Source organism: Argiope bruennichi, chromosome X1 (assembly GCF_947563725.1).
Source record: "Argiope bruennichi chromosome X1, qqArgBrue1.1, whole genome shotgun sequence".
Classification (NCBI taxonomy): domain Eukaryota; kingdom Metazoa; phylum Arthropoda; class Arachnida; order Araneae; family Araneidae; genus Argiope; species Argiope bruennichi.
Window position 1 is genome coordinate 48,206,989 of NC_079162.1, and position 12,367 is coordinate 48,219,355.

Here is a 12,367-nt window from a genome sequence, read left to right on the forward strand (position 1 = left end):
GTGTCGGAAAAAGTAAATGAAGATCCCGCCGGTCGAAGTCAGTGATGACCATACCTCATCCCGTTAAGCTCTCCGCCAGGTGCACGAACTAAGCTTTCTCTAGACGAACTGCGTTTGTGTTCTCGGCGCTGGTTTGGCTCCTCCCCTCCAGTCTCTACGTTTTCTCTCGCTATTCATTCGCACAGTTGTCTTCTCACTGTGCGGTCCGTCTTTGCGCCAGCAGTTGAATCGCCTCCCAATCGGACGCTCGACACAGAGATTTGCACAAATAAAAAAAAGAGAAATTTTTCTAATTTCTCGTCCAGGACAGTAGAAATTTTTTCTTTCGCATCCCGAGTTTCAACCAACCGCTGTACTGGATAGCCGTAATAAGACCGGTATTTCGGCGGATCGTATGATAAGCAACGAAATGCAGTTTTCAACAACCTTATCATCTGCTTGGTCAAATCCCATGCTGTTGTGGGTAAGGGATGTTTGATCTTTATTTATTTACATTTTTCTCAAGTGTTGTAGTGAGTAGAGTAACAAGCGACTGCCCCATCAAAAGTTTGTAAACTTTTATTAACTTTGGTTTCGGTATTGTTTCTTCCAAGATGTGCCCTAAAACTTATGATATTCTTTCAAATTACTTTTTTTGGCTTATTTTTATAAGAATTTAAAAGTGAGTTATTTTTTGAATTACCGGAGAAATCACTTGATTTTTCTTTTTTATAAGAAAAAGGAAAATCATGTGATATTTCTGAATTTTAACGACGGAGCGAATTTTTTAAAATAAATTTAAATACGCTGAAGTATTAACTTTTATAAGCATCAGAAAATACTCATGTTATAATTATATTTTATTGTTTGTAAACATGTAATCTCAAACTTTTAAAAAAAGTTTTACTTGATGAAAAGTTTGAGATTGATCGCCTGAGTTTAAAAATATGTTTAACAGAAAATGATGCTTTATTCAATTCACGTAAAAAATTATAATTAAGCAATATAGAATTTAAAAAAAAAGTATTCTTCTATAGTTTATGCCTTAAATAATTCTGTAAATATTGTATTATATTATGTGTCAAAAAAAGAATTTAAATATTAAGATAATTAATTAAAATATGCATGATTATTTTAATTTAATGTAATAAGGGATAAGGGATTTATAAGGGTAAATAAGGGGTTAATAAATATTTACAAAATTTAAATTATACAAAAAAGAAGCATGATTACAAATATCTCTTATCCTAAATTATTTCAAATTTATTTTGATATATTAGTCTGTTAATGAAATATAATTATTTTTAATGATATATTTTAGCTAAATATGCTTGAGTGTTTCGAATTTTTAAACACCCATTATTATTTAAACCCCACCCACTATTACTTTTATTTAGCTATAAACAATCAAAAATTAAAAATAAAACCCGTATACTATTTAAAGTTTTATGACAGCAAAATATGTTTAAATTAAATTTATGACGCAACTGTTGAAGTATTTGTGGATGTTTATGCATTACAACTCTTTTCTCTGATCCAATTAAATTTCTAAACATCCAGTAAATTAATCTTCTCCTCTGTTAGAGAAACTAGCGTGTAATGTTATTTTCAGGCTTTTGATATACGATATTAATTGAAAAATGTCTCCTAGGAATAATAAATCGAATTATATTGGATACATGAAAGAGTTCTGTACTGTGGCGCCACTCTTGGGAAAGTTTAAATCATTAGTTGCTTTGGCGTAAAGTATTTCGTCTGGGACATTGGCTTCTGTACTTTGGAGATCGGAATCGTTTGAATTTCATTTTAAGAATATCATTACGATATGTCATAAATTTGTCATAATTAAAAATATCTTAACTTTAGATATTTTGACATTAATGTGGATTTTTATTTTTTTTCTTTATAAATAAAATCTAATACCCTCTTAATTCTTTCTTATATAAAATTTTAGGAGGTTAAAAAAATAAATATTTAACAGTAAAAATGTAGATGCATTATTTAAATATTTATTGTAGATTAATTGATAATCTATAACATAACTGATATCGAATTCTGTTAATAAGTATTTATTAAAGTATTACATAATAGATGTTTTCTGATGGAAAAACTGAGCATCAGCCAAATTTTTAAAAGTATCACAGAATTTAATGCTACCTTAAATGCCTTTGAAATATGTTTTGAAGCAAAATTATCTACAAATAAATATATATTTTGGTAATTGTAAGGGTATTTTTCTTGATTTAAAATACATTATAACAATGCAAATTCTTTGCATTCTAAATAAGAAGATAAAAATAATTAGATTAAAATTATAAAAAAAAATAAAGACTACAAGTTGCATTTTTGATTTAAGATTAAAATAATGCAATATATAAAAATAAAAAAATAAATGCAATATATATAAAAAAAATAAATGCGATATATAAAAATAAAAAATATATATATTTTTCAAATAAAATGAGAATGAATCTGATGACATGAATGAAAAATTTAAATAGATCTCAGTGCAAAAAGTAAAAGCCCTTTATTATTTTTAAAAATGAAAATCTATTGTAAAAAATTTCAATGAAATTCAAATAATGTTTTAATTTAGCTCAAAAACATTTCTGTGAATTGAAATTGGCATATCACTAATTTATATGTTTTAAAGTTATTTTAAATTTAACTGATTTTATAATACTTGCAACATTAAAATCCCACATTGTTTGCCACATTTTGATACATATTTGTGTTAATTAAATATGTTACAAAATGTTAAGCAAACGAGTGTAAGCAACAAAGTTTTAAAGCAAACGAAAAACATTGCTTTTTAGATTTACCGAATCCATACAAAATTCACCATATAAATTTAAAGAAACTTTTTTCATAAAAAAAATGACAGCTATAAATGAAAATAGGAATGAATTAATAAAATCTATACAAACAATTATCTATATGTGAAAAAATTGGTATCATTATATGAATTTAACTTTATTGATAAATTATAAGCCATTAATATGAATTCATTAAGTTGAAATTAGTTATTATAAATAATTATTGAATATTTCATGATTTTTTTAATTTATTATATTTGATAATTATTGTTTAAAATTAAGAAAAATGTAAAATTATCACAAAAGTAAAGCTTAAAATAAATTCCAAATATTTTAATCATTTAAGGATCGATTTTCAAACTTCAAATGTACTGGATAAAATTTTAAATAATATTAAAGTAACCTTACTTAATGGTAGAACAAAAGTTTTGCAATTGTATATTTCGTAAATTGATAATGAGGATCTAGAAATATCCTAATTCAAACTCTTTTAGAAATTATTTCGCAGAATAACTGCAAATAATTGTGAAACATTTTAAAAGCTTTTATATCGAATTTCTGTATTTGAAATATTTAATAAGAATAATGAAACATCAATTTTCTGGAATTCGTTCAGTAATTTATTAGAAAAGATTTGAATAACAGTATTGAACTAAGATTTCCATTTATAGCGAATGTTATGTTAAGCAATGCAAAGCAATTATTGCGATATTTAGAATTTAGTTTTTATTTTCTTTCTTACTTTATAAGATTAACTTTCAAATTTTTTAACGGGTTTTAATCTTGAAATAAAAAAAAATTAATGCATTATCTTGCGCCGTATTAATACTTTTAGATTTATAATGTACGGTTTCAGGTAGTTTTGAATGAAAACTTTTTCGAAACTACTTTAATACGTTGGTACATTATTAAAGGGTTTACTCACATTTGTAGAGTTGCTTATGATATGTTTCACATTGGCTTTATGTTATGAAGTGGAAAAGAAAATTTTCTTTCTAAATTTAAAAAAAAAAAATCGAAAATCTGAAGCTTCGGTTCAAGAATAACAAGTAATTTTAAGCTTCTAATAACTTCTAAAATGCACTTAAAAATTAATTTTATATCCAGTTTTTCTTTGACTTCGAAATGGACTAAATAGAACGAAATAGAAATGTTTAATTCCTTATACTTAGCTTAACGGAATTAGTGCATCTTTATTTCGCATTATTGAAATTGGCTAAGATTTTATGTTGATATTAAAACATTCAAATATAAATTAATAAAAGACAGTTCTAAATTTTTTAACATATGTCTCATGTAACGATGGGAAATCAGATATACATTTGCATATATTCTTGAAAATCTCATTTCATGTTTATGAGGAATAGCCGTAGTTGTAGAAGAATGTGACACTTTCAAAAGTCATAGGTTCTTGTAACGAATGAAACAATTTAATTAAGAAAAGGTTAACATTTCTTGAATTGTTTACGTGTTGTCAACAATTTAATTGTATGAATTCTTAGAATTTCTCTTTCTAAATACTTTAAAGCTTATTTTTGGACAACATAAATTAGAAACACTTGGGTCAAAATTCAACTTTTTCATTCAAAATTAACATCCGCATGAATAAATCATGAATTGAAAAACATGTTTAGAGTATTTCCGTAATTTTATTCTCTGTTGAAAGGCAGAATATTTCAACAAGAAAAAAACTAGTTTTTAGGCAAATTTTTCAGACAAAAAAAAATCTTTTCTTGATTTTTGTGAACAATGTAAACAAACCAACTCGACTTTAAAACTACTTAAATTTAATTCTCAAAACAACTTTTTATAAATTATTATGTATAGGTCTGTTATTTAGAATTTTTCATTGTATTCCTTAAAAAGAATTTACTTTCAGCTACGTCCATTTTTCTATTTTTGACATTTTAGAATACAGCAATTGAAGTGAGTTTTTTTTAAAGAATTGAAATGTCCTCTATTCCTAAATGAAATTATTTTCCTTCCATTCTAAGAATAATTGCATAGGACAAAACAAGTATGTGACATTACGCATTTTTAAACAAGATTTATTTTAATTTAAGATATTTTAGGTATCTAGTTTCGTACACAAAAAAAATCATATTCTTCCGCTATTTCTTGTTTTCCATCTCATTTTATTCCCCATTATGGAAAAAGAACATCGGATTGTTTTCGCTTAACAGCCCTTGAACTCTCTTTAAAATTCCAGGGAGTACTTATAATCTAAACACACTTTTAAGCCCAATTCGGAATGGAATTAGAGAAGTCTTAATTTTTTTTCCTTAGAAAAATTCATTCCATTATATTTTTTTCTGAATATATCATCTGTTATTTCTTAACGTCGTAGAAATTTCTCAGTAATAATATATTTTCAATTTCCTGAGCTTTAAGCCTGCTCCTTTCTTTTTTCCCCTTCTTCGATAAATTGATCAGGAAGAATCAAAGCATAATTTAAAAGCTAAGCATAATGAGGCACTTGACCCTAACAAAAGGATTTCTTTAAGCTTTAGTACCTACACTCAGACAAATACTCTATTCTTTGGTATAAGCGGCGTTAAACTTTGAACGCACTTAAGGCCTTCCCTTTCACAAATTCAGTGCACGTACTGTGTTTTAATATGAACTTAATGAACCCAATTTAGAAGTTTGAGGAAGGGTTGCTAAGAATATTTTTCCGCTCCTATTTCTTCTATTTTAAAGCAAATATTGAATTCTTTGTTATTTATTTGGTGTAATTGCAGCAAAGCAAAAAGCATCCTAGGAAAGTACTCGAGAATAAGGACCATACGAATGTTTTCAGAGATTTGCATTTTTGTGATAGAAAGGATTAATTTTCAGATGATAAAAAAATCAAACGAATTTCTTTATGCTTTGGGGAAGAATAATATTAGCTTTGGTCTGATTTTTTTTAAAATCAGTGCGATGTCTTGTTAAAATATTTTACAACTCTGTTTGATTTGACAAGAAATAAGGTTCTTTTGATGTTCATACTGTTTATTCTGAATTTATTACAGGTTAAATGTAAGAAACACAGATTATATTGTAGCATTTATTAGCTTTAAGAAATGCATAATTGGAAGATAAATAATACTGCAGTGAGAAATATCCCCCTTAAATATATTTCATGGAGTGAAAATATTGTTAACCTTTTTGTCTCATAACAATATATATGTAAAATTCATATAAATATTCCTTTTAGTTAAAAACATCTACTTTTTACAGTTCATGTTTGTATCATTAATCAATCAAATTATTAATAATTTTATAACATAATAATAAATATATATTAATATTTAAAAACTTGATTGAAATAAGAAATTAAAAATAATATAATATTAGTTGGTTAAATAATAAATACATTTGAATTAAAATATAATGAATTTCAAGTGCATATTATAATAAATAATTTTAATTATTTAAAACTAACACAAATAATACATTGAGGCAATCAGATTCTATTTTATGACATCATTGGCACCTTGATCAAAAAGGTTGTTAATCACCGGCAAAATATTTGAAAAATTGTTTAAATTATATTGCTGATATATATGTTTAGAAGATTATAATAACCCTATAAGTAATTTTATTTAGCATTGTTCGGTTGAAATAATTACATTATAATTTAAAACATATTTATTTTTCCCACTTAATATATTGTATATATTATATATAATGTATATTAACACGTAAAAATACAACATATATTTACTTAAGTTAGCGGAATTCGCAATATTTAGTTGACGCACACGCACGCACAGCACAATTAGTGTACAATAATTTTTTATAACAAGAACAATGAGAATCAGAGAAGCATTGTCTTTGGTAACATATATTTATACTTTAATTAATTTTTCCGAAACGTATATTTTCCTAATATATTTTCATTTCTCAATTTGCGACAATTTAGTTTCATTTTTCAAACATTAGCAGGAATTTCTAAATTTTATTTTATTTTTGTAATTTCAGCAAATTTTAAATATTCTTCTTACCTACTTTAATTCTCCAAATATATAAAAAAAATTCTGAAACATTTTTAATACAGTTGGCTTCAAAGGGATGCATTTTAAAATGAGCAGGATTTTTTTAGTCTTTACTTAATTATTTCTTTTTCTTTTTTTCCTTTTAAGAAATTAATTGAACATATATATAAATTGATTTTTATATAAAAATTCTTCGCATTTTTTTATTAAAATAAACTCTTATTTGAACATGCGAGCGGTAATGCCATTTTTCTAAATGTTGGAAATTCTACCTAGCTATTTATTTTAATGATTCCACTCTTGTATTTCATTGGTTCACAAATTCTTTTCACTTGTAGCAAGTAGGGAAAATACTCAAATAATAGAGAAGGGAATTTCTATGTCAATTGTCAAGGATTAATGAGACTTAGTATTAAAACTTTTTTAAATTCTAAATCATGTAATAATATTAAGACTGGCCCCATGTCTATTTGAAAGAACTGTGGATGAGATGATAGACAGCCACACACATTTTATATCTGCTATTATGTCTGCTGTTACATCAACATCGCTCTCTGACAGACCCAAAAGGCGTGTCATCACCTTCCACCGATGACTCAGCCAGTCTTTTAACCCTTTCGGCCCTAATGGGCTTACACGTCACGGAGATCAGACTTCATTCCCTCTTGGGTAAATAAATCCTATTTTTACATGGGTTATCGAAAAAAAAACATTTTTTGCATGGGATTTAAAATTTTAATCAAGCAAAAGTCGGGTAGTAAGGATTAAAACACGTTATGTAGTTCTATGTTTGAGTAAATTGCTTATTGTGAGGCTGTATGAGAAAACCTTTTTTCTGTTTCAAAGAAGAATATTTATTAAAGTAAGCAACTATGGTAATGAATCAGATTTTAAACCGAATAATTATATGTTATGTTGAAATGTTTGATAATGGAAAACATTATGCAAGTTATTTTTCTATCATATTCAAAATATTTTATTATTATTACACAAGTTGCTTAACAAAATTACCCAGATTAACCTGATTATTATATTTTTAATTATTCTATTATAATATTACTTTATAATTATAACACAATGTTTCATTTATCATATTATTATACTATTATATTATAACGGTCACATATTAAATTTAATTGCATTTTGTTAATTAAAAAAAGAATTTTAATTAACGTAATATGATTCAATTTATATAATTCGTCATTACTGATATCAAGCGAAGGATTTACATGAATCACAAATTTACAATGAAAAGTATTCATAGTTAAAACTGAGATTCAGTGAAAAGTGTATTATACTTTGATTAGTCTTAAATTATCAAGATTGTTTGGATGAAGGGTTTGTGTTAAATAAAATTAGTTATGTTTAATCATCTTATTCGGAAATTCTAGTTTAATCTTTAAATTTTGATAGGAAAATGTAGAGTTTCGCTTCATTGCTTAAGTCCGTTAAAGAAAATAAGTTAAATTATCAAAAAAACATTTGTTGTGGGAGAGTTATAAATGTCATTAGTTGTGTTTCATCATTACATACGAAAAATATAGTTTAAACTTTGAATTTTAGTTGGAAAGATTACAATATTAATGATGATGTATGTGAAATTGATGGAGAAGCCAAGAAATATAACAATTTTTTAATTGAAAATATTAAAATTAAAATACTAGCGCTAAGTTTGGGAATTTATCTCTTTGATAATGAAATGAAATGGCAAGCAAATCATGAAATAAACCAAAAAGTCGATTTCACATTATGCTATTACGTTCTTTAGTACTTCCTTTTTCATTTCTACAGATCATCTTTCATTTCTACATATAAGTTTCTGAAAATCAAAATTTTTTAATCCAAACTTGTCCTTTTTAAATACAATTATATGAAAATCCCCTATTTATTTCAGTAAAATGCTTTAATTCATTAAAAAGTAGAAATATTTCACACTTCGCTTTATTTTTTTATGAATTATATCGCATTATATTTTATTTAGTCATTAAAATGTACATAAAATCTGAAAGAAGGAGTTAATAAATTTACATTTAGTAATTTATTTTTCCTGAATATTGATAGAATATAAAATTAAAGGAAATTAATTTCTTATATCATTCTAAAAAGAATTGTTACCTGCATTGATATTATTTTTTATCTATATTTGATAAAAAACTAATTTAATATTACAAAACCATTTATGTCATTCAAATTCTTTATATTTTGTGAGAAAGTTTCAGAACTGTTTCCAACAATAATATGTAAAAGGCCCGTTTAAATATATCTATAGGGATTCCGAATATTTTTAATGATTAGTAGATATATAAATGCTTAGTATGAATGTTTACAAGCAGAATAAGGGCTATTTTTAAATAAATAAAATTATTTCATCACATTTTACATCTATTAAGGAAATTATACACAATAACGTAAAAAAATTATTTTTTAGAGTTTTGCTATCTGTGAGCTTTTTGGGATACCATATCTTAATAAATTATTATATGCTTGTTGTCTTTTCGTTGTAAAAGGAATGAATTGATATAAAGACCAAAAATCATTCTGATTAATGAGAACAAAATAAATGTTGTTGTATGCTTGTTTACATGTATTCAATTTTAATATGCAGAATCTAAAAAAGGACTTCCACTATATGAGCAAGATAAAAATTAAGTAACAAAGTAATGAAATTAATGAAGTAAAAAAGTTACAAGAAATAAAATTGTAAGTTTTAAAAGAATACTTAAAATCTTTAACTTAAGTTTCATACTTAATATTCTTCCCAAAAATTAGATTGTCCATAGAGGCAGCTCAGGAAACTCACTACGAATTTCTGGGTATAGATATTTCGTAATTTTAGGATTTTATCTTTGATTTTTTTTAATTACTTGATTTGTTTTAATTTACTTGACATTCTTTTAAAAATTTCTACAAATATTTAGTCCCAATGATAATAAAAACTTGAAACGAAATATTCATGAAAAGATTTTCAAAAACTTTATTTTATTACTAGAAATCCTGAAATTTCTTTTACTGGAAAAAGACCTGCCTGGCTAACATTTGTCGCCATTTTTACTTTTTTCTAACTAAATGCCATCCCAAACAAAATCAAGAGCTTTTCTGAGATATTTTTTCTTCAAATTAAGCTTCTTTCAGCTTTTTCCGGCAATTCCTAGAAGTTACAAAACATGTCTAACGCAACAAGAGTCAAGGAAAAGCAGTTTCTACATGGTTGCATTTTTTAAAGCATCTTAATTTACACAAACATTTATATACTTTTACAGTTTCTTTAACTGAATAGAATTAATAAACATTTAATTTAAAAAAATAAAGACACTTTTTTTATACATTTGAAATGAAAAATTCAAATGTTTTTAACTTAAATATGACAGGATTTAATATTTTCTAAAATTTCCTTTTTTTTAATTAAACGATTTACATCACATTCTTCTGAGATTTCAATAATGTAAAAGCACTTTTTAATTTTTGACATTTCTTTACTTTTTTTCGAATAATTTATTCTGTGAGTCATCTGTTTGAATTTTAAAAAAAATGTTGTGGAATTTTTTACTTGTTTATTCTAAATCATATCTTTATTGTTTATCGAAAGAAGTATATAACTTGAATAAAATATTTTCCTGATTGAAGCATTATTTTATAAATTTTAATACTGTTTTGAAAATTTTCACTGATTGTTTTATAAAATTTCAACCTGCATCTTTATTTTTTTCTCATACTCGGATATTTTCAAAAATCGTCAGTCTGTATACATTGTTATTTACATGCATTTTGTATTTGCTTGAATAAGAAAAATAGTATGTATTCCTTTAGATTTTAATGCAGATAAAGAAGTTTTATATAAATTTATTCTAACTGTTTAATTTACTGTGCACATTACTTATTAGTTATTACCATGAAATGATATCATTCATATTGTCAAATCTGGTTATATAACTAGTTTTCCTTTAATTAGAATATATATATACATATGTACGGATAGATAACCAATCATTTATGAATTCATTTTTTTATTCAAATATAAAACAATGTCAAAATTTTAATAATAATTATAATATTTAGTTTATCTTTTAACATCCTGATATTATATGATTTGAAACAGTATGTGTCAGTCTTAAATGTTTAACCTTAAAAAGTGTTATAAATTCTTTTTATAAGATTGCATAAAAATATTTGAAATTGAAACAAAGTCGGTTTGTAAGAACAATCAGATTTTTTTTAGTCACAGTATATTGGCATCATAATATTTATTAATTTTCAAACTTCGCATTACTTAGTACTTTGAATTATTACATTATTTCAAAGAAAAAAAACCACCATATTCTGCCCTTCCTGAATTGTTGTCTACTATATATATTCCTATTAAAAGTGACGTAGCCTTTGTGTGATTAGTATAGCTGAAAAAAATGGATATAGGTATCAAAAAGAATTTTATAAAATGTGTGATGCATTTTAACCAATTCGATATTTTATTCATTTTTTATTTTAAACATTTCAGTTTTTCTAGATTAATTGATTGAGAAATGGGCATGCCTTTAATGTATATTGGTATTTAAGCTTTTTATTTAATAATTTGAAAGACTTTTAGGTATTTTATACAATAAACATTTAGAGATAAGAAACTTCTTTTTTGTTTGCTTAATATGTAGAAAACAACTTTAAAATTTTTAGTTGAAATTCTTACTGCAATCACTATTAATATATATTCTCTTTTATAAATATTTTAGTATATTATCAGAGTTCTGTTATCTTTTAAAAATATATGCTTATTATATAGAAATTCTTTTAAAAACGAATTTCTTTAAAAATGATTTTATAATTATCCGATAATAACATTTGAGATTAAAATTACACTAAGAAAATGAACTGAAAATCATTGAAAAACATCTTTTTCATATTCATATGATATTATATATGACAAGTGCAGAACTAGTATTGCTTTGGAAATGTTGAAATGAATTACATAAGTGAAGGATTTATAATTATATCAATCAGTATTGCAATGATTTAGTGAAAAGTGGGTTGTCAATATTACAGAAACATTGAATTTTTTATCTATGTTAATAATTAAGAATTTTTCCGAGTGAAATGTGAAGAATTATTTAGAACATATCATTCAGATTTTATTTAATAATGATGGTAGATATCATTTTCTTAAGAATTAGAACAATTCAATATTCTAGGAGTAAAAATTTGTATTGATATCATAAAATAATAGAATTCGAAACTTTCCTAGAAGAAATATAAACATATCTATGGCTCCATTATAATGCTCTAAATAAATGACCTTGGGCTAAGAAAATGAAATTCTAATATGATACAGTATATCATTCCTTCGCTTTTTCTTATGTCTATAGCTTAGGTAGAGCGGTTAATGTCAAATATTTTTTTAAGTTTTTTTTAACATCGATTATTTATCTTTAAGTTTTTAATATAGAACTTCATTGCAATCATACTAAATTCGCTGAGTTGTATGTACTTAATATAAATTAAAATCTGCTTTAGTAGAAGTTCTAAAAATTCTATGATGAACTAATCACATGTGTTTCAAATTATTAAACATCTGTAATGGATTACTATAAGGTAATATACAGGATA

The 12,367-nt window shown here is 24.8% G+C and overlaps 1 protein-coding gene across 4 annotated transcripts in view; it reads left to right on the forward strand.

The window, feature by feature from the left end:
- The first annotated feature begins 209 nt into the window (after positions 1 to 209).
- The window catches only part of LOC129958594 (nucleolysin TIAR-like), a 1,061,871-nt gene continuing 1,049,713 nt past the window's right edge, over positions 210 to 12,367 (forward strand). For all 4 annotated transcript variants that reach the window (XM_056071175.1, XM_056071177.1, XM_056071176.1 and 1 more), the window contains exon 1: positions 210 to 463. In XM_056071175.1, coding sequence (XP_055927150.1) covers positions 395 to 463 — 69 coding nt within the window. In that variant the 5' untranslated portion in view covers positions 210 to 394. The remainder of the gene's footprint in view (positions 464 to 12,367) is intronic.